The sequence below is a fragment of the Littorina saxatilis genome, linkage group LG2 (assembly GCF_037325665.1).
Source record: "Littorina saxatilis isolate snail1 linkage group LG2, US_GU_Lsax_2.0, whole genome shotgun sequence".
NCBI classification, from domain to species: Eukaryota; Metazoa; Mollusca; class Gastropoda; order Littorinimorpha; family Littorinidae; genus Littorina; species Littorina saxatilis.
The window spans coordinates 33,993,464-34,015,553 of NC_090246.1; the positions used below are offsets into that span (position 1 = coordinate 33,993,464).

At 40.9% G+C, this 22,090-nt stretch overlaps 1 protein-coding gene and 1 long non-coding RNA gene across 5 annotated transcripts in view; both read right to left on the reverse strand.

The window, feature by feature from the left end:
• The window catches only part of LOC138958813 (inversin-like), a 50,824-nt gene that overhangs the window by 28,247 nt on the left and 487 nt on the right, over positions 1-22,090 (reverse strand). The window contains exons 1-15 of one of the 4 annotated variants that reach the window (XM_070330107.1): positions 18,110-18,693; positions 17,016-17,084; positions 15,786-15,900; positions 14,022-14,191; positions 13,273-13,446; positions 12,165-12,230; positions 11,632-11,733; positions 11,044-11,142; positions 10,735-10,810; positions 9,855-9,961; positions 8,885-9,047; positions 7,956-8,163; positions 7,292-7,372; positions 2,286-2,382; positions 1,128-1,234 (exon numbers count right to left, since the gene is read on the reverse strand). In XM_070330107.1, the coding sequence (XP_070186208.1) occupies positions 1,128-1,234; positions 2,286-2,382; positions 7,292-7,372; positions 7,956-8,163; positions 8,885-9,047; positions 9,855-9,961; positions 10,735-10,810; positions 11,044-11,142; positions 11,632-11,733; positions 12,165-12,230; positions 13,273-13,446; positions 14,022-14,191; positions 15,786-15,900; positions 17,016-17,084; positions 18,110-18,184 (1,709 nt within the window). In that variant the 5' untranslated portion in view covers positions 18,185-18,693. Of the gene's footprint in view, positions 1-1,127; positions 1,235-2,285; positions 2,383-7,291; positions 7,373-7,955; positions 8,164-8,884; positions 9,048-9,854; positions 9,962-10,734; positions 10,811-11,043; positions 11,143-11,631; positions 11,734-12,164; positions 12,231-13,272; positions 13,447-14,021; positions 14,192-15,785; positions 15,901-17,015; positions 17,085-18,109; positions 18,694-22,090 lie in introns of those variants that run through there. The other 3 variants (XM_070330108.1, XM_070330109.1, XM_070330110.1) reach the window with 3 other exon arrangements.
• LOC138958815 (uncharacterized) lies at positions 3,824-7,260 on the reverse strand. Its single transcript, XR_011453520.1, has 2 exons — positions 6,595-7,260; positions 3,824-5,168 (listed from the first exon to the last, which is right to left on the reverse strand). It is a non-coding gene; the product is annotated as an uncharacterized lncRNA (long non-coding RNA).

The window sequence follows — 22,090 nt, forward strand, 5'->3', positions numbered from 1 at the left end:
GTTTGTTTAACGCCCAGCCGACCACGAAGGGCCATATCACGGCGGTGCTGCTTTGACATTTAACGTGCGCCACACACAAGACAGAAGTCGCAGCACAGGCTTCGTGTCTCACCCAGTCACATTATTCTGACACCGGACCAACCAGTCCTAGCACTAACCCCATAATGCCAGACGCCAGGCGGAGCAGCCATTAGATTGCCAATTTTAAAGTCTTAGGTATGACCCGGCCGGGGTTCGAACCCACGACCTCCCGATCACGGGGCGGACGCCTTTCTGTTCATAACCTTTGCAAATGTATACCACCATTTGAAAACTCCCTCCCATTTCTTCTCCTTCTTCTGCGTTCCCGATTATGTTGGGTTTGATGCGTGCATGCCTGGTTTTCTCCTGTAGATGGGTGTCGGCACAGGAGGTCTGCCCGCTGTCCTCAACCAACATGCTCCGTCTTCATGGCAGCTCAGGTTTTTTATCGAGGTTCTCTCCTCTAGATCCGCCGTGTTTCGCCTAGGGGCTTGCGCTGCCTAGTTGATAGGGTCACCTCGTAGAGGATGTGGTCATAGACCACGCACGGTCGGTCTTGGGATAGGGAAACGTTATGCTAGTCCGGAGGGATTACGCCACAAAGGCCACCTCGCGAAGACCCAGGGTCCTAGACTACGGAGGTCCAAGGGAGAGCACCGGGAGGGCTACCCCTCTACCCGCACCTCCAACACAATCCCTTCCCCTGGTAGCTTCATCCCCAAGGAGGAGACAGAGCTACCTGCAACACCCCCCTCCCATTTCAAGACCTGATTTTCTAAAAATGTTGAGGTCTTAGAAGGGGGGTTCGGGGCGGGGACGTAGCTCAGTCGGTAGCGCGCTGGATTTGTATCCAGTTGGCCGCTGTCAGCGTGAGTTCGTCCCCACGTTCGGCGAGAGATTTATTTCTCAGAGTCAACTTTGTGTGCCGACTCTCCTCGGTGACCTCCAACAAATCTGAGAAAATCAAGTTTCAAAAAGGAGAGTCTTAAAATAGAGGTAAATTTACAGAGATTATAAAAAAAATCATTTGAAAAAGCAAGGTCTTCAAAGGCTGAAGTCTTTAAATAGGGGGCCTTAAAAGGAGGGTTCCACTGTACAACACCTACCTTTCCTCCCTGAACTCCATGTGGTTGGGGAAGGCATAGTTCTCCACAAGCAGCTTGACGGCATCCAGGTGCCCCTTGCTGCAGGCCCAGTGCAGGCACGTCATGCCCTGATAGTGTGATAACAACAACGTAATTATTATTATTATGACTCACAACAATAATTTTACTATCATCACACCTCATTTTGACATTCTTCTTCTTCGATCATGGGCTGAAACTTTAACCGCTTTTACGTGAATGACCGTTTTTACCCGGCCATTTAGCCAGCCATACACCGCTTTTGGGGAAAGCATGCTGGGTATCTACGTGTTTCTTTAACCCACCAAACTCTGACATGGATTACAGGATCTTTTCCGTGCACACTTGGTCTTGTGCTTGCATGTACACACAAAGGGAGATAATTATATAAGGCATGAGCAGGTCCGCAAATATGTTAACCTGGGAGATCAGAAAAATCTCCACTCTTAACCCACTAGGCGCAGCTGGCAGGGTTTCGAACCCACGCTTAGGTGGCCAGCGTCTTTTCCGTTAGGCCATTGCGCCAGTCTAATTTTTTACATGAATTCATCAACGGAATGGCTGAAACAATTATAGTTTAACAAGTATGGCTGTGCACAAATCCAGAAGAAAACTACATGTATTGTCAACTGTAAAATGTGATGAGTGTATCTGCATCTAAATGTCTCATCCAAATTTTCTTGCCTAAAGTACACACAAGTTTGCCTATCATTATTTACTCCTGACTGCAAGGAGTTGGTAAACTACACATTTAAAGTATAAATTGAACGCTTGAATTATACAGTCTACACAGTTTTTAACCTCCAAACATGTCTAACTGATTTTGACAAAGACAAGTTGAAGCAAAACAAATAAGATAAGCAGCTTTGAGTATCTTGCTCAGCTGTTTTCCTTATATCTGAAATGCACATAATTTCATTAAGAAAAAACCCAAATTGATGAGTTTTGAGAGAAAACTATTTGTATGTTACAAAATGTAATTACAAAATTGAAGTTAATTGAACTGCTAAAACAAACAAACTGATCAGCTCATGAAGTAACATGTATTATCATTACAAAATGTATAAAGTTAAAACTGACTATAAATCAATCAATCAATCAATTCAAAAAAACTTTGAAAAGAGCAAAGCTTAAGCTCACCTCCTTATCCTGCGTGTTTGGGTCTGCCTGGTGTTCCATCACTGCTGACATACAGTTGACATAACCACCATAGGCTGCACAGTGCAAGGGGCTTCGTCTGCAACAGTCACGTATAACATTCTCATTATACTTCAGGAAAAAACGTGCAAGCCACAGCCACAGCAGGGACAGCAAGTAAAAGCTTTAAATAGAATATATATGAGATTACAACGAACAAGGTTAATGGAAATCCAATTACAGCAATCTAAACAGACGATGTTCAGAAATAACCATGTCAGGTTTGTATGGGTTGTGAAAAAGTAAATACGCTTACTTTTAGTGAGTCAAACTTCCCATGTGACATTATAGGCCATGCAGTCACTAGCGAGGGGTGTGTCTCAAACACGTGGTTAAAGGCACAGTGCAGCTCACAGCCTTCGTTTTGTGTTTTTGTTGCAGCTGAGTGCATTTACAGTTCAAAAATCCTCCTATGGTAGTAAAACAAACCCAAAACTACCCAACGACGACATCTGTGAAGCTCGACAGTTTCTTGTTCACGCGAGTGCATACATTAACCTAGTTATTACGTGGTGTTTGGTCGGAGTTCGATTCAACTGAGTCATTCTGGCCTCCATTTTGTTTTACACAAACTCATGATGACGTCTGACATAGTTTGCTAAGTGACGTGTCTTTTTGTGCATGATGTGGTGATCTACCTGATCTAAATTTAGATCCAAAAATAGGTCAAGACCAGCTGGGTGCGAGTTCGAAATTAATTCGTAAAAAAATCGCAGTTCTTGACTCTTTGGGTGCAAGTCAATGAAACTTGGTAGTTCTTCTAACGGATAGCTGCCTGAGGTATGACTAAAAGCCCCAGGGGCTCCGTGCACCTGGATTTGACAAGTTCAGTACCTTTAAGTAGCGCGTGTAGAAAGCTTACCCACTAACAGCAAGAGTATTCACTCTTTCACAACCAGATTTCACCGGTTCACAACAGACAAAAATGTGTCAAATACAGCTGCAATACAAACAGCAAGCAACAGATTTTAATAGCACATCAGCCTGCCAAAAAGATGGGAACAGTTTAAGGGGAGACAGGGTAGGCGGGCACTTTTTTTTTTAATTTTGGAAACAGCTTGCTGCTTGTTTGATTTTTGCAAGCAGAATAACCTAATTAAGGGAAACCATTTTAAATTTTGAGTGAAAAGCAATTTTTGGGGGTTTTATTCACCAAAATGTGAAAAAAACGTTATAAAATGTGCTTTTTTTAAAATGTTGCAGTTTGTGAACCAGTGCATGTTTTGATCCAATTTTTCTTCTTTGCAGCAATATGTGTGTGTTTAATAATTCTGTGCATCGAAAAGCATTTCTAAGCAATATATTATTTTAATTTAGCATTTTCAGTTACCGGTTCAGTTCTGATAAGAAAAATACATGAGATCCTAACTGTCAGACTCATAAAAACCCAACCAATGCACTGAACTCTTATTCCATGCACAGAACTGATGCTGTACAACTCATAAACAACATATACAAAAACTGAACAAATCCATCAAGCCTTTCAAAAGTTGCAACATTTTAATTGTAGCGTTTTGTCTGAAAATTACATTCAGAGAAAACAGCATTTTAAAGATTTGAACCAGTACATACAAAAACAAGTAGCACAGTGCACCCTGAATTCATATGTTTTTATCAGAATGACCACTTTACTATGATGGGGAAATGATTTGACGATCAAATTATCCGGACTTTTTTTAAAAAATCATTTGAAAACTCATCTATGTTAGTGCAGATATGAATCAAAACGAAACTGTCGGACTCATAAAAACACAAGGAATCCACTGTATTCTTATTCCATGCACAGAAATGGTGCTTCACAAATCATAAACAACATATACAAAATTGGAACAAATCCATCTAGCCATTCAAAAGTTACAACATTTTAATTACCACATTTTGTCTCAAATTACATGTAGAGAAAACAGCATGTAAAAGAGTCTCACTAGTACCCCGGTAAACTAGTACCACAGTAGAGCTTGAATTAATGGGGTGGTTTTTTTTTAACCAGAATAACACTTTAACTATGAAGGGGAAATGATTTGATAATCAAATTATCAGATTTTTTTAATTTAAAAAAAAATCATATGAAAACATTAAAAAAGTCAATTATCTGTGTTTGTGCTGATATGAAAATATTGATCAGAACCAAACTGTCAGACTCATAAAAACCCAACGGATGCACTGATTTCTTATTCCATTGCATAGAAATGATGCTTCACAAATCATCAACAGCATTACATAATTATATATACACAAATGGAACAAAGCTATCAAGCCATTCAAAAGTTGCAACATTTTAATTACAGTATTTCTGTGCTCAATCCTAACACTGCAGCAAATTTCTGTAAAGCTGAATGTCCCTTTCCATGTACCAACATGGTCATACGCGGATTATTTTAAATGCAACTTTACCACCCGAAGCGTTGCAAACACCGGGAGAAGAGTAAACAACTGCAGACTTGAATGGACACTCATATGCACTCCAGATGCAGGGCCTGTGCAAATCCTTGGGCTGATGCATCACCTTCTTTCATAATCAGACTGCTATCAGACAAGCATTCAGTACAGGATATAGACCTTTCAGCAATAGATTGAGCTGATCAATGTTGACAAAAGCCCAACACATGTCAGCGGAGTGACGTTGCACAGTACCAGTATCCATATCTGCTTGTGATGGGTCAGAAGATGGCAAAGTATCTGTATCTTCTTATGGTTGGTCAGAAGATGGCAAAGCTGATGTTTCTGCTGTGGAAGAGGGTAGTTCCGGTTTAGCAAACTTTTCCATCAGGTCAATCTTTCTCCTCGCTGCCACCACAGGAGGACTGGTTCTCCCCTTGCTCCAACCTAATAAATACACAAACACTGATTTAATATTTGATACAACTGTCCATGGTTTTTGTTTGTAATAAGCTGCAAATTTTAAGACTCAATATAAACGTCAACAAGTGCTTGTACTTTATTTTGCAAATGACCATGTTACATGGGGTGTACCTCAACTTTTTGGCTAGGCCGGTAAATCAGAAATCCCAATCAGCCCCCAACCACTGAACCAGGCGGGTTTTCTTACAACCACCTCAGCGGCTCGTACCCACATATGTCGGTTGACGAACACACACACACACACAAAAGACATTCATTAATTTAACAGTGACTCATACTCATTACATCTGGATTTGCACTACTTATTAATACCAAACACACACAACTTAATGACAAAAAAGTGTATGTTTTAATATATATAATGATAAATAATTGAAAATAAAAGCAGCCACGAAAAAGCAAAAGAAATCAAAGTATTCTCACCCTGTCACACACTAAACCTCACAGAAGGTTATCCCATATATATACATACCAGCCCCTATCACAAAATTTACATGTCAAGTTTACAATGGGATTTGAGTAACCACACAATCACATACAATGATACACACAGGAACTAATACTGAAACTAGCTGAATTATTTTCTTTCTTTCTTCCTTTCTTTTCATATTTTTCTTTTAAAATTAATTCATTTCATCACACTTGCTATGTATTTGCTTGTTTCTTGTCTGTTGTCTGTGTGTGTGTGTGTGTGTGTGTGTGTGTGTGTGTGTGTGTGTGTGTGTGTGTGTGTGTGTGTGTGTTCTGTGTGTGTGTATACATTTTCAGATTTCCTAAACCTAGCACTGTTTGCAGGTGATCTTTATGCTTTTGATTCATGAGTTGCCGCCCCAGTCCTTTAGTTTAACTCTTTTTTTTTTCTTTGGTGAAGTAAATTGGATCTATTTTTTTATTCCTTAGTTAATGGAAAAGATTTGACAACAATATTGCTGTCAATGATAGGTTGGTCAGCCATGCTGGTGTAAACCAATCCTTTAGAATTAGAGAACGCTCTCTAGTAGGGTACTTATTTTCCTACGGTCAATGACCAGAAACAGAAACTGTGTCAGTCGTACATCGCTCAGATGCTGCTTCTCAGTTTGACCACAGACAAAGAATAATGATGACATGTTACACCATAGTAAGCTCTCAAGGACTGGCCAGCGAAGAACAATAAAATAGGGGTTGTGAAGACGATATCACAGAGATGATCGAGGGAGGGAGGGGCGGGGGGGGGGGGGGGGGGGGGTGCGGCGGCGGCATGGTCAGTAAATTGGATCAAGAAACCCGCAAAATACTTCAGACACAAACTGTTTATCATTTACCTGCAAACCCTAACACATTCTTACAACAACAACATAACAATGTTGTCAAACAAACAAGATCGAAAAGAGAAAGAAGCAAAACCCACCTCGTCGAGTCAAGAATCTTAGAATGTCGTCTGCTTCAATTCGATCATGTTGGTTCATTTCGGAGTGTTGTTACTTCCTTCTACTGTTCGCTGCTGCTGGTTCATCTTTCTCTGATATTTCTTGCCACTATGCCGAACATTTCCAATGTTAGGGTTGTTCTCTGCAGCTCAAAACTTTGAAAAATGCTGCTGAATCGGTGAAAAAGTCATGGATTTGTTGACACCGGGGGACTGATAAGTTGTCTACTGCGCTTGCGCCAAATGCCTTTGACCTACATATATTTGCATATATTAATTCCGGGGTTTCGGTTGGAACGGATTCTCTCTCTTTGTGCCTATGTCAACGGAAATTCCCCAACGGTGATGACGTCATCTTGAAGAACGGAAATTTCCACACAGTTTGAACAGCGAAGGGTCATGTCATGTGCGCACATTTACCAGCACGGAGTATCCAAAGTAGACCATTTTTTCGATTTTTTTGATAAAACACAGACAAAAACAACAAAACATCGGTTTGAAAATGGTTTTATTTACATGAATACATGTCTAAAATGACAAAAGCAGATTATTGAATGCATTCCAGGATGTTCAAAGGTGTGAAAAATGCAACAACCCCAAAAAGGTGTATGAGACCAAAAATAACTCATTTTGCCTACCCGGTCTGCCCTTAAGTTGAAGTTAAACCCACAAGACTTACCCTGAATGATCTCTGATGTTTGGATCAACACCATACTTGATCAACATCTGACAGATATACGCGTGACCTCCCAATGCTGCCCTGAAACACACACCCACACACAGACTCAGCGATATCCGTCACAAATGTAAACCGAGACTTATGATCTGACAACAAGAAACAAGCTTGTCAAGTCTCTGCATACAAATGTTATGCCGTACTGTTCAATGTACATCTTGTTGCTAATTTCAACTGATTTTCCTGATCAGCAACTATGTGGTTTACAAAGTCTGCATGTATGCATAACCAGGCTAATTTTGCATAATCTCCATCATAATTCTGCCTGTTCTGTTTTGCTTGCAACACACTACCATCACTACCTTGAAGATTTTAAATAGTTTTCACAAAACTACAAAGTAACCTCAATAACAATCCACTAAGGCCAACAAAACAAAATAGTCCGTTTACGGTAACATAGGCACAAAAAATATGTTCGGTAGGTCGGGATTTTTTTTTTTTTCCTAAAAAACATATTTTTAAGTTATTTTGCAAAAAAACCACTTTTTTTTCTTCTTTTTTTTCTCTTAAATGCCAAAAATAGTCTAGGGTCGCGCGAAAAAAATAGGGTCGGTCGGGATACCGTAAACAGACTATTTTTTTTTGTGGCCTAAGCATTCCTTCTTACCAATGCAAAGGGGAGCGACCATCTTCGTCCAGGTTATCTACCCTTGCCCCATTGTCGATAAGCGCTTGTGCCACATCCGTGTGTCCCATCTCGCAGGCCCTGAAGAGTGGCGTGTGCTTGGCCTGGTCTGTGGCGTTGATTCTAGCCCCGTGGTGAAGAAGAAGCTGAACAGTGGCCGCATGGCCAGATAGTGCTGCCGCATGAAGAGCTGTGGAGAAAAGAAATATTCAGTTTGCTTTGTTTCGCATGTTCGGCAGACTGGACAATCCAGCAAGATAAAGTATTGACTGCAGCAGAATTACCATCAAAACGGATAAAAGAGGTCTGAAGAGGAATACTTCAGCATTGTACTTTTCACATGAGGTGTCACACACACACACACAAAGGACTGGGTGGCCGAGTGGTAACGCACTTGCGCTCGGAAGCGAGAGGTTGCGAGTTCGACCCTGGGTCAGGGCGTTAGCAATTTTCTCCCCCCTTTCCTAACCTAGGTGGTGGGTTCAAGTGCTAGTCTTTCGGATGAGACGAAAAACCGAGGTCCCTTCGTGTACACTACATTGGGGTGTGCACGTTAAAGATCCCACGATTGACAAAAGGGTCTTTCCTGGCAAAATTGTATAGGCATAGATAAAAAATGTCCACCAAAATACCCGTGTGACTTGGAATAATAGGCCGTGAAAAGTAGGATATGCGCCGAAATGGCTGCGATCTGCTGGTCGATGTGAATGCGTGATGTATTGTGTAAAAAATTCCATCTCACACGGCATAAATAGATCCCTGCGCCTTGAGTCCGAGTCTGGAGATACGCGCGCGATATAAGACTTCATATAACATAACACACACACACACACACACACACACACACACACACACACACACACACACACACAAATGAACACCCCCTCCCCAGCCACACACACAATAATTACCTGTGCCTCCTGTCTTATCCTCCTGCTGAACGTCAACATGATGATGGAAGAACACACGCAGAACATTATCAGCACCTTTCCCTGCTGCCCACATGAACGCTGTCCGACCCTCCAGGTCTGCTTCGTCAGTGTTTTTCCATGATAAGAATACATTCACTGTTTCCTGCAAAAGATTAAAATTATTTTCACTGGTCTTTCTCTGCTATTACTTCATGCATCGGAGATGCATTCGTGTCAAATATATATACCATTCACTCAATGCACTTCAGATCAGTCCGTTGCTCTTACAAAGGGCGATTAGTGTCATTCTTAGGTAAAGTACAGACTGTACACCTGTTAGTCACAATCAGTTAGAATTAAATAGATCACTTTATTTTTTAATTTTTCAAATTACTGATTAAGTTGTTTGAAAATGAAAATGCCTGTAATCAACGTCTGGTGTGCTACCACCCAGTCACCAACACATTATTCAGCCAGTATGACATATACCAGTTTAATCAAAGTTTTTCCAATTACCCGTAGTGGTTATTTTTCTGTGCAACTGATTGTGTTTATAATCAACATCTGATGTGCTCCCACCCAGTCAGATCATGGTAAAACATTCTCAGTCTTACCATCCTGCTATCAAGCAAAATATGCTTGTGCACATGTATAGCAGTCTGTATGCATGTGTGTGTGTGTGTGTGTGTGTGTGTGTGTGTGTGTGTGTGTGTGTGTTTGTATGTGTGTGTGTGTGTGTGTTTGTGTCTGTCTGTGGGAGTGTGTGTGTGTGTGTGAGTGTGTGTGTGTGTGTGTGTGTGTATGTGTGTGTGTGTGTTTGTGTCTGTGTGAGTGTGTGTGTGTGTGTGTGTGTGTATGTGTGTGTGTGTTGTGTTGTGTGTGTGTTGGTGTGTTATTGATTGTGTGTTTGTCAGCAAGCGTGTGTGTGTACATGCGTGAGAAGAGGGGCAGGATTGATTGCTAAACTCACATCAAAGTTGTTCTGGGCGGCATAGTGGAGAGGAGTAGCACCATTAGAGTCAGAGCTGGTAGGGTCTGCATTGCTCTGCAGCAGCTGACCCACAATCTTGGAGTGACCTGGGAACATTCAACAAAACTTGACTTTCTCATATCTTTTTAGGTCTTTAAAAGAGGGTTCCACTGTACAACCCCCAACACTGACACATCCTTTAAAAGAGGGTTCCACTGTACAACCCCCAACACTGACACATCCTTTAAAAGAGGGTTCCACTGTACAACCCCCAACACTGACACATCCTTTAAAAGAGAGTTCCACTGTACAACCCCCAACACTGACACATCCTTTAAAAGAGGGTTCCACTGTACAACCCCCAACACTGACACATCCTTTAAAAGAGGGTTCCACTGTACAACCCCCAACACTGACACATCCTTTAAAAGAGAGTTCCACTGTACAACCCCCAACACTGACACATCCTTTAAAAGAGGGTTCCACTGTACAACCCCCAACACTGACACATCCTTTAAAAGAGGGTTCCACTGTACAACCCCCAACACTGACACATCCTTTAAAAGCAGTGGACAGAAATTAGTAGTTTCCAGTTGAATCTAGGAACTTACACTAAGCAGCTTTCTCATAGAACTCATACTTAATATCAAAAGTACTATAGGTCTCATTATACTACAGTTAAATTTCAATCTCCAAAACAAACTTTTCTCTAGATAGAATGTCTTTACAAAGAAGAACACCTGTAATATTCCTTGTAGGAAAAAGGACACCAGTCTCATCAGAAGACGGTTTGTGTTACAAAGTAAACATATCGGTATAAATGTGCAGAACAATTTAACAAGAAAACAAAGCAAAACTGAATCAGGAAAGCAAATCTCACCAAGAACTGCAGCCCAGTGAAGAGGTGTGCGAAAGACATTGTCCAAAGCAGAGACATTGCACTTCTCAACTGAAGTCTACATATGAAGAAACAATTAAAGGGAAAAAAATGAAACAGACAAAATTGCAATGATGTACTGTATAGAACTACAAGTTCAATGAAACAAATTAATGAATTACACATGATAAAACTATCAACTGTACATACTCATACACTGATCATCCACACAAGCCAATCAATGAAGTACAAACATGTTTTAAAGATTTAAAGTCAAACTCTCACTTTTAAGATGTATAAATTCCAACTTACCAAGAGATCAACAATGCTCTGGTTGCCATCAGCAACAGCAAGATGTAATGCAGTGCGCCCTTCATAGTCTTGCCAGTTGATCACACTGGGGGTTGTCTCCTGTTTATTGCAAAGGAGTGACAAAAATAAAACAGCACTACCAACTTGGAAACACACACAAATATTAAGTGCCATCAAGCACACAACCAATTCCATTTTATTTCATGCTGCTATTTTTTTTTTATCATGATATATATGTAAACAAACATTTGACCTTCTACAATCATCTCACTGATAAATTATCAAATCAGAGCGAATGAAGAATTTCTCACCATCAACAGGAGCAGGACTGATATTAAATAATCAACAAAAACAACCTACTTCCAGCATTTTGCCACACATTACAACTGCACGTACACATATACAAAGGGATAGGCAGAAAACACCCACACCAACTCACATGCAAACACATGGGTGTGAGTGCACACGCAAACATAACATACACACATACAAGCAAACACACACGCATGAGTGCACATGCAAACATAACACACACACACACACACACACATTAACACTCACACACATGGAAAAAATTTAACCGCTGACCAGTATTAATCTGACGCACTGCACGGCCTCTGGGTCACGACTACTGGCCGCCCAGTGCAGGGGAGTCTTTCCCTCAATGTCAGGGATACCAATGTTGGAGTCCTGAAATAATGTACATGTACATATAGCAAACTCTTTTGAAATGTACACTCATGTTTTTGCACATGGCCGTCTGTCCCTGCCATTCAGGCTCCATTAATTTTATTCATACTCTGTTTTGGGGGGATGCTTGCTGGGTATTGTCATGTCTCTCTCTGTAACCAATCAACTCTGGCATGGATGACAGGATCTTTTATGCATATATACTCGGTCTTAATGTGCTTTCCGTTACACAAGATGGGGCGTAAGGCACACACAAAAGTAACCATTATTTCTGCAAGTACAGCAAGGATTGGAACCACAAACCTTCCTCATGGAAGGCTGTCATCTGACCAAATAGGCCATTGCTTCTTATCTTTTCCCTTGACAAAATACAAGGAAACTAGACTGTAATTGGTATTCCAGCTCATATGATAAAGATTAGCAACAAATACCTGTTTGATTAACATCTTCATATGCTCCAGGTTCCCATAAGAAGCTGCCCAGTGCAGTGCTGTTCTCTGAATAAAAAATAAAGCACAAATTTGTGAGATATACTGGAATGACGCAAGAATACAATTTACTAAGAGTACCGTATTTTACGGACTATAAGGCGCAGCTTTTTTTCTCAATCTTGACCCCTGCGGCTTATTGAACGGAAGCGCCCTATGTGTTGTTAAAATAGAAATCCCAGGCCAAGTTTCATCTCAGACCGATCAAAGAGACCGCCTGAGTACCAGTCAAACAACTTGTGATAATGCATGTTTCAGCTACTACAGGTACTACCCTGGCCAAGTTTCCTCTCAAGACATCAAAGAGACCGCCCCATAGGTTAAACTCGGTCACTGACCCCGGTGCAGGAAGTGTTTCCTCTCTCAGATATGACAAGGGAACCACCTCTCATTGCTAAAACTGGGTCATTGACCCCTGGGATGAAGGTCAGTGTTATAAACAAGGCCACCCAGCTATCACAATGGACCTGCCTTTGATCTCGCGGCACACACAGAGCATAAATATTTCCACTCTGTATTCTTCCTTTGATGTGCGGCTTATAGACCGGAAGCGCCTAATGTGATGTTTTTTCTCAATTTTACCTCAAAAGTGGGGGTTGCGTCCTATATAACGAAGCGCCTTATAGTCCGGAAAGTACGGTAAGGTACTATAAAAATGGTTTTAAAAAAATAAAGAAAAGAAAAAGAGACTCACATGGCAAATTACTGTTAGTGTTATGTCCTTCTGTCATGATTCAAGTTTCTTCTGGTCTTTAATTTCGGTGACTTTAAGCACAGCCACACATTTCTGACCTTGATTATTGCACTGTTGCACGAAGGTGTCACTGTAACCTGTCTTGTAACAAAATCATGACATTGTAATAAAATCAAGAAAGAAATAAGCTTTATTCAAATTCAAGCATCTCACACCCTAAACATTAAAAAAAAAGCCACATAGAAACTGTTAGAAAACAATAGAGTTCTGTGACCTAAAGCAGGAAAAGCTTTATCCTCATGGTCATTTAAGTTTTAAATTGCACAGGATGCAGACATTAAACAAGACCAAGCCTACCTTGTTATTGTCTTGATGGTCAATTTCTCCAGGCAAAAGTTGCCGTAGCAACATGGCCATGCATTTGGGAAGTTTGTGCCTGGTGCAGAGATGCAGAGGGGTTTGCCCTTCATTGTCCTTCTCTCGACAGTCAGCGCCTCTTGACAGCAGCAGCTTCATCAGACGATAGTTGCCCTGTAAAGCAGAGAGGATGTATATTGGCAAAAGGGCAAAACAGCACTGTGTAACACTAACACACACAAATCTTGCTAGAAAACGAAACCAGACGGTCCTGCATCTATGTGATACTGATAGTCCAGCAGAAACAAAGTCATGAACATTTGAATGATCTTTGCATTGCAGTTGCCATAAATAAATCTACCCCCTCCTCCTCACCAACCCCCTGAAAGTGTGCAAAGCTTTACAGCTGTAGCTTCCAAAACATCTGAGAAAACCTCAAGCTTAAATTGTATTTTGTTCACAGAAAGCCAGCCACCCATACAGACAAACACTGCTCATTATTATGACTCACTGGTTACTCAGGTGAGCCAACAAGGAGACAAAGAAAGAAAAAATCCAAAAACTTTAAATTGTTTGTCTGTGCACTAAAAAGACCGTTGAGTCGATATATTTGTGAATGTAACGTATTTTTGTCACAACAACTTACCTTTCTTGTTTTTTGATTCTTACAAAGTCAAAGAAAGAAAAGGGGTAAAAAGAACAACTTCCATTTTATGTTTACAGGGATTACAAAGCACAATCACAGCTACCTTGTGTGCAGCCCAGTGCAGTGCAGTGCGACCACCCTTGTCCCTGAAGTTGACTTGGGAGCCTGACTTCAGCAAGAGTTCTGCACACTCCAGGCGGTCAGCCAGTACGCAGTACATCAAGGGGTTACGTCCAAACTGGTCACCCATGTCCACGTCTCTTTGTCCACTGGCTGTCAAAGACAGAATTTTCTTTAAACCTTAAACACTCCTCTTCATATCTATACATGCCAGTATCTGCTGGCATCCAGTTACCACAATTTTCACAGGAATTCAATTTGTTTTCAGACATAGGCAAACAAAGAGTAGTTTTTTTTCTCAAAATACATCACATACAGTGAAAACTGTCAAATACGGTCACTGGACTTGGCGGACACTCGCAGAATACGGACAGTCAGTCTCGGCACGGACTGCTTTACACTGTAAAACACCTGTACGTTACGGCCACCTCGGCATTACGGACGCGGACACGTATTTTGGGTCCATAATAAGTCATATACCTGCTAAATACGGACATCCACAGCAAGCTGGGAAGTTCGATCGACGAAGAAGACGATAAATCGATCAGTTGATATTATTCGGTATCTGAGCAGCTCTCGCGAGACACGCTATTTGTTATGCTTTGAACATCGCGAGAACTTCGAACCTTGGCTTGTGCAGCTCGCACGAGATCGCTGTACCGCATGCTTTGCTATGCTCTGAAGTTTGCGAGAGATTACGAGAGCTTGGAATACCGATAGAGTCTATTCTTGGTGAGTGTTTTAAGTCGACGCATTTGATTGGCTGCTAGAGTTCCAAGGCAGCCAATCCAACGCGTGGAACGTGTTCGGCGGAACGGAAGTGAAAGTGTATGAGTGAATGTATCTTCTCTTCGAAAGAGTGATTCATGTTTAACAAGATGGCAGCAAGAAATTCAAATTCAAGAAAAGGAAGAAATGCGCTGACTTTAGAACAAAGGATAAATGTTGTCAAACAACTGGAAAGTGGGAAATCATGCCGAACGATTGCACAAGAGCTTGGGTGTGGGAGAACGCAGATTTCGAAAATCAGCGTCGATCGGGAAAAAATAATGAAGTTGTGGGAATCGGGAGACTGACGTGCTGACCAGAAATGGGTTTCGAAGAAGACAACCGAATACGAAGAGCTAAATGACGCCGTGTTGGAGTGGTCTTTAACCAAACGTGCGAATCACATTGCCATCAATGGTCCACTCAGACAACGCTGGACAAATTCTTTCAAAAGCTGATGAGTGCAGAATGAAGTGAATGTGAATGTGTTGTATGAATGAGATCCAGTAACTTTTTAACAATTTAAATTTATACAGTTGATATGATAAAAAGCTTTTAAACTTGTTTTACAACAGTCAATATTAAATGTTTCTCTATTTAATCTAAACAGCTTCTGTTTTTCTTATAAATGTACATGTACATGTGCAGTACTCTCTCTCTCAACTTGACTTTGTCGTGTTTACTTGCACCTGTCTAATAAGGACACCTGCAGAATAAGGACACTTTTGTCTGGTCCCAAGGGTGTCCTTATTTGACAGGTTTTACTGTACATGTACAGGAAATGCTGGGATTTTTCTCATGCATAGAAATTGTTGTTTGTGACTGAAAGCTGAAAACAACAACCTTTTTAAAATGTTGACAGCAAACATAAACCAAGAAAACTAAGTTTCTGTTTCAACTTACAAAACTAATTTTAAGTAAACTATTAATCAGATAAATAGAAAACACTGATAGAATAAATAACACCACACAGCCATACCAGAGATGAGACGACTGAGGACCTGTTTCTCTCCATTGACAGCAGCAGCATGGAGCTGGGTGATGATCTCCATACGCGGTGTGGTGCTGGCAAAGGGGCCCCTAGGTGTCTCCGCCTGCAACAAGTGTATAGTTATGAGACCAAGGGTTTGTTTGTTTGTTTGTTTGCTTAACGCCCAGCCGACCACGAAGAGCCATATCAGGGCGGTGCTGCTTTGACATATAACGTGCGCCACACACAAGACAGAAGTCGCAGCACAGGCTTCATGTCTCACCCAGTCACATTATTCTGACACCGGACCAACCAGTCCTAGCACTAACCCCATAATGCCAGACGCCAGGCGGAGCAGCCACTAGATTGCCAATTTTAAAGTCTTAGGTATGACCCGGCCGGGGTTCGAACCCACGACCTCCCGATCACGGGGCGGATGCCTTACCACTAGACCAACCGTGCCGGTGAGACCAAGGGTACGGCGGATGGTGGCCAGAGAGGTGATGGGAGGGGGAATGTTTACAGTGCTGTGTGCGGGGCTGTGAGTAGTACATCTTTACATGCCAATGTTCAGCTCAGACCCCATCATGGCTGATGCGTCTCAGTTCTATACAGAACACTGCACCCTCATTCAAGGATACTGCACCGAGCTGTTCTGGACATTTGTTCTCATCTTCATGGCAGACCGATACCGGCGAAGAAGTGTAAGTTAACCTATAAGCTAAGGCAAATGCTCGTCTCAAAACTATATAAGAGAGATTGCTATAGGATACATACAACAACACTGATTAATCAAAAGTGTTGCTAAAAAGCTGAAGTGGAACTATGAACAAGATTTGACTTTTAAAAATAGAATGACCACTGCATCCTATTACAAAAGTTTTTAGCAATTGATGGACTTCAATCAGATTTCCATCTGTGTTGCGTATGTCGGTATGATTAGCACACACACACAAAACTTAAAAGACAGACAGACAGACAAAAAGACAGACACAAACACGCATGCACGCACAAACACATGCACGAATGCACACACAAACAGAGAAATGTACTGAACTATATCATCTGCTTACATCTGCTGGTGCACACACACAGGTGCACATACAACCACACCATCACAAACACACACACACAAACACACACTAACACAATTATATACAACCACACAACAACAACAACAAAAACACCCACCCACACGCACACACACACGAAGAGGGACAGACATTTCCCAAACTTTACCTGAGAAACAGGGCCACTGGCCGTGGGGCTGGACTGGCCAGCTGCCCCTGCCATTGCACCTCGTGTCAGCTGAAGAAAAACCCCACAAGATCTTCCTTGAATGTCATTAAAAATGTGAAGAGGAGAGCAAACAAGAAAATGAACAAAATTGTGACCAGTTGGAATAGAAAAACTTCTCTCTCCTCAAAAAGGGAAAATGGCACAAAGTACATTTATTACGATGAATGGGTCTTAAAGTCCGAAATACTAACAATGATTGAGTTAATTCTGTAGATTAGGGGCCTCTAGTGCACAGAAAGAGAAAAGGGGAGGAGGGAGGGAGAGAGGGGGAGAGAGAGACTGAGAGAGGGGGGGAGAGAGAGAGGGGGAGAGAGGGAGAGAGGGAGGGGGGAGAGAGAGAGAGAAAGAGAGAAACACACACACACACACACACACACATGCAGTCACACACACACACACACACACACATGCACAAAGTCAAATCAAAGGAGATAGTGCTGAAGACAGACAGTAAGATGGTGTATCTGGAAAACGGGGGGGGGGGGGGGGGGGTATCGAGGAGGGGGGGGGGGGGTTGAGGGAGGGAAACCGAGGTAGCAAACTATTTACGAGGGTTGTGGGAAGCATGTTGTTTTTGTTTTTGTTGTTTTTGATTTATCAACCACCCCTCACCCACAGAGGGACACGTAGCTCTAAATCAAATAAATACACAGATATATTCACATGAAAGAGAGAGAGAGAGAGAGAGAAAGAGAGAGAGAGAGAGAGAGAGAGAGAGAGAGAGAGAGAGAGAGAGAGAGAGAGAGAGATCGCCACTGTTTATGTCAGCCAACTGCAAACTAATGTGAATAAAACTGGCTGCCAACAGCTAATGGGATCATAAAAGAAGAGTAAATTAAGGAACACCTTTCGAGGAAAAAACATCAACACACATGCATACACAAACATACTCACACACAAACGCTACGAGCAATCCATAATAATAAATGGCCATGATAAATAGAGAGGTAACACTGTCGCGAACACGCAGGAAGGACTAGTCGCGACATTGATGTTGGCTACACATGCTTGCAAGCCACCGATTTTATACTCACAGAGGCATCTCTGTAATGATGCGGAACGCATGGTGATAAACAACAGAAGCACAAACTATGTGCTACTGACAGCATTGTCTTCTGTCAGTCAATCGGCACATGTGTTTGTTATGAACATCCAAACTTTACTGTAATTTGTAAAGTTTACACAGTCACACTATTACTATAACTGGCATAGTCCCGCCGTGGAAGCCTATCACCGTGACTGAACATATGACTGAACAATTACACTGCAGAATATAATCAGCCAAGAAAACTCAGAGGTTGGAACTTGAATTCCAACTGTAACGATGACTTAAGTCTAAAGCCTGCCCTTGAAACATCTGTCAGGAATGCGAAAAACAGTGGAGCCGAACACTTTCAGGCAAAAAGTCAAAGGAGCTAGGAGACACACAACTTTCTCAAACTTTCGAACTTCCATAGAGTCTTAGAGTCAACCCTCAATGATGAGCCGCACTCCTTATTTATAAGAACACAGTTAGTTACCAAAAGTGCCACTCAAGCCATTCAGATGCCAGTGCACATGTTTTGTGAAGAGAATGTTTCTAGAAGCACAGAGCTCGCTCTACAGATGGCAGCCATGGCCCTGAGATAGCAACTGCACTCTGCGATCACATTTCATTTATCTGAGGCAGCAGCCAGCAGTTCAGCTAAAAATAGCCTTGCTCCCTGGTCCCTGCACGTAGTCTTGGCACCATGCCTGATGACTCTCTCTCTCCTCAGGACATGACATTTTGTTGTTTTTACATGGGGGTGAATTAGGTGTGTGTATGTGTGTGTATGTGTGGGAGGGGGGTTATGCTTTAATGCTTTTTACATGTACATTTAGTTTAATGTTTTACTGAATGTTTTCTTGTGGACTGGGAATAGAGAGGTAGATGAGGCAGTGTATGTATATGTGTGCATGCACAGCGCCTAGCGAACTACCACTGATCATCATGAAACGTATATCAATTTTTCCAGTTGATATCTCAATTAAAAGAAATCTAATTTTTGGATACATGCTTTTAATTACATATCATAAGGCCACAATGTGGTGATGGCATTTTTTAATCAAATGGATTGAATTTTGGTCAAACTGAATCTTGGATTTCAGCTCGGAAGCTTAAACATAATTAACAAAAACATTTATCAATGTATAATGCTTGAAATGGAAATTATAATTATAATCACAAATTATAAAATGGTTGCATTGCATTCTTTATCTTTTCCTGAATCCCTAAATGTATACATGTGTTGTTATTTGAACTGAAAATGTGCTAAAAAAAACACACACCAGAAAATCTGTTGCAACTCAGAACAATCCTTGGCGGATTATGACATTATTCAGTTATTCTGCAGAAAAACCAAAATGCTGGAGAAAAACTGTCTTTTCTGCAGCATTTCTGCATAATGTCATCTTTCGCCGAAGCAGTGTTTTTTTCTGCAGCAAAACATTTTACTGCAGTAAAATTGAAATCAAGAATGCTGCAGTAAAACGGTGCTGTTGTTTTACTGCAGAAAACCTGTTTACACTTTTTCTGCAGCATTTTGTACTGGCTCTTGGCGGATTATGACATTATTCAGTTATTCTGGAGAAAAACCGAAATGCTGGAGAAAAACTGTCTTTTCTGCAGCATTTCTGCATAATGTCATCTTTCGCGAGAGCAACGTTTTTTTTCTGCAGTAAAACAGTTTTACTGCAGTAAAATTGAAATCAAGAATGCTGCAGTAAAACGGTGATGTTGTTTTACTGCAGAAAAACTGTTTACACTTTTTCTTCAGCATTTTGGCATTATTCAGTTATTCTGCAGAAAAACAGAAATGCTGGAGAAAAACTGTCTTTTCTGCAGCATTTCTGCAAAATGTCATCTTTCGCCGAAGCAACGGGTTTTTCTGGAGCAAAACATTTTACTGCAGTAAAATTGAAATCAAGAATGCTGCAGTAAAACGGTGCTGTTGTTTTACTGCAGAAAACCTGTTTACACTTTTTCTGCAGAATTTTGTACCGGCTGATTATAATGTTGGAGCACGCGAGCCCCCCTCTGTCGAGAGATGGACTCATCCAGAATTACCAATAGTTACAAACTATTATACTATCCCAGGGGGCGACGAATACAAATGCTACTTTACAAGGTCGTTCATTTTTCTCAAGAAAAACGGTGAACCCACATAATTCCTTATAACAACAAAGTGCCGTTCACATTGCAGAATTTCAACCAACTTTTCCCCCAACTTTTTTGGTTTGAAACCGCTCCCTCATTGTTGAGGCCAAGCAGGCGAAAAGTCTGCCATGTGAACAGCCCCAACGATTAAGGTTTGATTTAGGGTATTTTTAGCCACGACTCGAAAACTCAGTTGAGAACTGCTCGACTTGGCCGTGACTTGGCGCAGATTTTGCGCTGACTTTCCTAAGAGCGCTTACTGATTGCCGATTGGTTAGCTCTGACCAAACTGCTCTTCCCACACTAGGAGGTAGCTCCGATAGCAGAACTGGCCTTCAAGTCTGCCGAGAATCACCGCTTAAAACTAGTTTGAGCGTTTGCGCTGTTCAGATGGGGGCAGCGATTTTGATTTGACTTGGCGCTGACCAAAATCACTTGACAGTTGGGGGAAAGTTGGTAGAGAGTCTGCCATGAACAGCCCTTAAATCTTATTTTTTTCCAAATTCAAGGATCAACCTGGTCTCATAAACAGCAATGCAACATTTCCTTATCGATATCATATATAATTATATGGACTAACAAAGTGAACAAACAAACAAACAAAACCAAAAGTGACAACAAGTGTGAAAACAAAAACTAATAAGGTGTTAGATCATTTTAACATTTACAAACAAGATACTAGCTATTAATATGTGGCGCAATCCATTTATAGCCTTGACTTGAGCATTACATACATTGTAACAAACAAGTCAACTATTGACTGACGTTCACTTTCAATACTCAAGTAGAGATTACCCGGTAAATAATATTTTTATTGCTGTACTGTTCTAAAAGGTAATTTTCAATAGTTGTATATATAAATAAGACACCAATAGACCTGTGGAAGTGCATCAGATTAGCCCAGTACCAGAAGCACTGCCCTTTCAAACAGCAGGAGTCATACATGTATTTTATCTGCAGCTGATAAGTGATATCATAACTTGCCTGCATCAGAACTATAGTATCTGAAATCCGTCATTGCTCTGTTTCAGTTTGTTCAATTTCTATCAAACAAGTTTTGAGAAGGGCTCTAAATTGGGCCTCTTAAGTGCTTCTGTATTATAACATCTGATCTACGCAACAATAATGAGAATAAACACTCATAAGATGCAGATATAGTTATACAAAAATCAATCAAAAAAGAAAACGCAAGTACTAAATTTAAGAAAGTTCTATCATTTTACTGGAGAAACCTAAAATGATGCTCATATCAATTTACTAACATGTATGAAATGTTAGGTAATGGAATATTCATTTTTTGACAAAATATGACATTCACAAGTACATACACCCAATGGTCTTTCCAGTGGACACACAGACAAATGATTATATGCGACAAAGTCAAAGGCCGGAAAAGGTAGAAGACTTAGCAGAGTGTGCGTTCGATGTCTGGCAAGATGGACAATTGCAAACGAATGATGAAAATCTATTGGTTTTGGATTGTAGCAAATCAAATATAAAATTAATTCCACGAGGTATTAATAATCACAGAAAATACATATCGGGTTTCACTTTTTGTGTTCTTCCGTTCCAGTTGACAATCAATTTTTAACACATGTTACAAAAAAAATAAAACCCAGAACGAAAACCGATGAACTGGAATGAAAAATTTACTGGTTATGTCATTTTGGACATACTGATATGAAAACGTCACCTTTAGTCATTGACATTGTCTCAATTATTTAGTTGAAACAAAGTAGTTTTAATCTTCAAAAACTTACACAAACCTTATTTACTGACAATAATATAGGAAGCTCTAGATAGATATAACTTTTAAGACACATGTCAACACTGTAAA